This window comes from Cyclopterus lumpus, chromosome 8 (genome assembly GCF_009769545.1).
Source record: "Cyclopterus lumpus isolate fCycLum1 chromosome 8, fCycLum1.pri, whole genome shotgun sequence".
Taxonomy (NCBI): domain Eukaryota; kingdom Metazoa; phylum Chordata; class Actinopteri; order Perciformes; family Cyclopteridae; genus Cyclopterus; species Cyclopterus lumpus.
Window position 1 is genome coordinate 1,014,929 of NC_046973.1, and position 2,784 is coordinate 1,017,712.

The 2,784-nt window shown below is 52.4% G+C and overlaps 1 protein-coding gene across 1 annotated transcript; it reads right to left on the reverse strand.

The window, feature by feature from the left end:
* On the reverse strand, window positions 1–2,451 carry LOC117734659 (keratin, type I cytoskeletal 13-like). Its single transcript, XM_034538888.1, has 6 exons — window positions 1,964–2,451; window positions 1,557–1,639; window positions 1,132–1,450; window positions 916–1,041; window positions 582–832; window positions 1–159 (listed from the first exon to the last, which is right to left on the reverse strand). Exons 1-6 carry the CDS (start codon window positions 2,402–2,404, stop codon window positions 72–74), a joined length of 1,308 nt encoding a protein of 435 aa, XP_034394779.1. The 5' UTR covers window positions 2,405–2,451; the 3' UTR covers window positions 1–71.
* Between the last annotated feature and the right edge of the window lie 333 nt (window positions 2,452–2,784).

Below are 2,784 nucleotides of genomic sequence, written 5' to 3' on the forward strand. Positions count from 1 at the left end.
TTTCATCAGCAGACTTTTATTGTAGTGTTTGTTTCCATGAGAGCGCCTCCTGCTGGCGCTCGCCAACTCTACTACCCGATGCTGGAGCTCACCACCTTCCCGTCCACGATCTCCTCGACGACAGTGATGACTTTGGTGGTGGTTGTGCTGGTGGACGAGCTGCAGGAGAGAGGATCAGGGCTAAATATACACATTTATTATTCCGCGCACATCTTTCTCCACGTTTGAGGTTCATAAACAGAATAAGCAGCTTGATCAGCCGACCTATACGGATGTTTTTGTCTTTTTTTATTATTAATTTTCATGTTTTTGTCTTTTTTTATTATTAATTTTCATTTCTTCGTCACGACTAAGCTCACAATTTGCATCATATCCAGTTTTGTGAAATCTGTGAAAAGTTGTTGCAATAAAAGCTCAGAAGTTAATGCAAAACCACTTATCAGTTAAAGTGAAGTGATCAAATATCTCTGATTGGATTAGACCCAAAACATTTGATGATATCGCAGTAATAAACAGTTATGTCTTCTGGTATCCGCTGTGGTTGTCAGTGTCTCCGGTGGACGGCCCTGTGGTCGACTCACCTGCCGCCGCTGCGGCTGACGCTGACGCTGCCGCTTCCCTCCCCGTCCAGCAGCCTCCGGTACTCGGCGATCTCCATCTCCAGCCGGGTCTTGATGTCCAGCAGCATCTGGTACTCCTGCCCCTGCCTCTCCAGGTCGGCCCTCAGCTGCATCAGCTGCTCCTCCATGGAGGTCACCTGCATCTGGTACCCCGACAGCTGCATGGAGTAGCGGTTCTGGGTGTCGGCCAGCTGGGATTCAAGAGACGCTTTCTGCAGAGAGACGGAGGAGAGAAGGCTCGGTTAGTTTCCGACCTGGTGGACGTGAAGAGAGACGCGAGGAGAGAGACGCTCACCATGCTGAGCTGGGACTGCAGCTCGATCTCCAGGCTCTGCAAAGTCCGCTTCAGATCGCTGAGCTCTGTTTTGGACGTCTGGATGATCTCAGTGCTGACGGTGACTTCTTTGTTGAGTGCTTCTGACTGCGTTGAGGACACAAAGCACCGAGCATGTCATCTCCATCCATCCCATAATACCTGCTGAGAGGTCTCATGTGGCGGCTCACGTCTTACCTTAGTCTGGAACCAGACCTCCAGCTCTTTGTGGCTCTTGGCGGCGGACGCTTCGTACTGCTCCCTGACTTCGTCTATGATCTTGCTGAGGTCCTGACCCGGGGCGGCGTCCACCTCCACGTTCACCTGGCCGCTCATCTGAGCGCGCATGGACAGCAGCTCCTCCGCGTGGTTCTTCTTGAGGAAGATCAGCTCCTCCTTCAGGCCCTCGATCTGCATCTCCAGGTCGGACCGGCTCATGGTCAGCTCGTCCAGGACTCTCCTCAGACCGGCGATGTCGGCCTCCACCGACTGCCGCATGGCCAGCTCGTTCTCGAACCTGCTCACAAGACAAAGCGTTGGTTTCCGAAGCTGCTCTCCCACAAGAGGAGCGGCTAAAGGAGGTGAAACTGAGAACATTTAATTTCAGGAATTGGTTCACTGACTTGAGCCGGAAGTCGTCGGCGGCCAGCTTGGCGTTGTCGATGGAGAGGTAGATACCGCCGTTGATTTTGGTGGCTACCTGGATCTGGGAGAGAAAAGAGAGAAATGTTGTTACAGTTCTCCATCGACGAAGAAGAACCAACAGAACCAACAACTCTTCTAGTTTGATCTTCAGAAAGACTTTTAGTGGGAACTCTCACACAACCGTACACGCGTTCTGATTTGCATGATGTCACAGCCTGTGTACTTGTACTACGAGTACTACTTGAACTACATCACCTAACAGTAAAAGGTTGCATCACAAGCTACAGTGTTCATGTTCAACTTCTCACTGGATGATGAACTCTGCAGCAGCGTGAACACACAGCTTCCTGTTGGGGGTCACATGACTGAGTCCCAGGTGGCCTACCTTTCCCTGCAGGTCTGCGATGGTGACGTAGAAGGCGCTGTAGTCTCTGGAGGAGGGCCCCGCCTTGCTCTCCAGGAACTGCCTGATCTTGATTTCCAGCTCCCCGTTGGCGGTCTCCAGCTTGCGGACCTTGTCCAGGTAGGAGGCCAGGCGGTCGTTCAGGTTCTGCATGGTGGCCTTCTCATTGGCCGAGATGTCTACACAGCCACCGCCACCGCCGGAGCCGAAGCCAAACCCAGAGCCTCCTCCTCCTCCGCTACCGTAGCTGAAGCCACCTCCACCTCCACCTCCAGCGCTGGAAAACATTGAGGAGGAGTTGGAGATCCTAACTCCTCCGCCTCCAGCTCCACCGTACATGGAGCCAGCACTCACACGACCTCCACCTCCGCCTCCCGACGTGGAGCTCCTGGAGCTGAAGTTGCTGCTGCTGCTTTTGAACATGTTGAGTGGTGATGAGGAGGCTCTGCTTCAGAAGAGAGTGAAGAGGGAGGAGAGCGGCTCAGCTTTTATGCTGTTAGAGGAGGAGGAGGAGGGGGAGGAGGGCGAGCTCGTGCCAACTCTGGGAGGAGACACCTGTCAATCTTCCACTCAGTTGAAAAGGTTAAGGGGCGTGTCTCAGCCGAGGCAGAAACGAGTCCTGACACATTCAGCTTCAAGCTTCCTCACGATCACGAGAACATTCATAATTATGGGTTCCATGAGCTGACAGCCTAAAGCGTGGAGCACTGGTGGAAACCACAGACTTTATCTGAGATTATTGTACCTCAAGTTGCTTTAAAGATAAAGTAAACGTTTGTTTGTTTTATGTAATAATCCAGTAT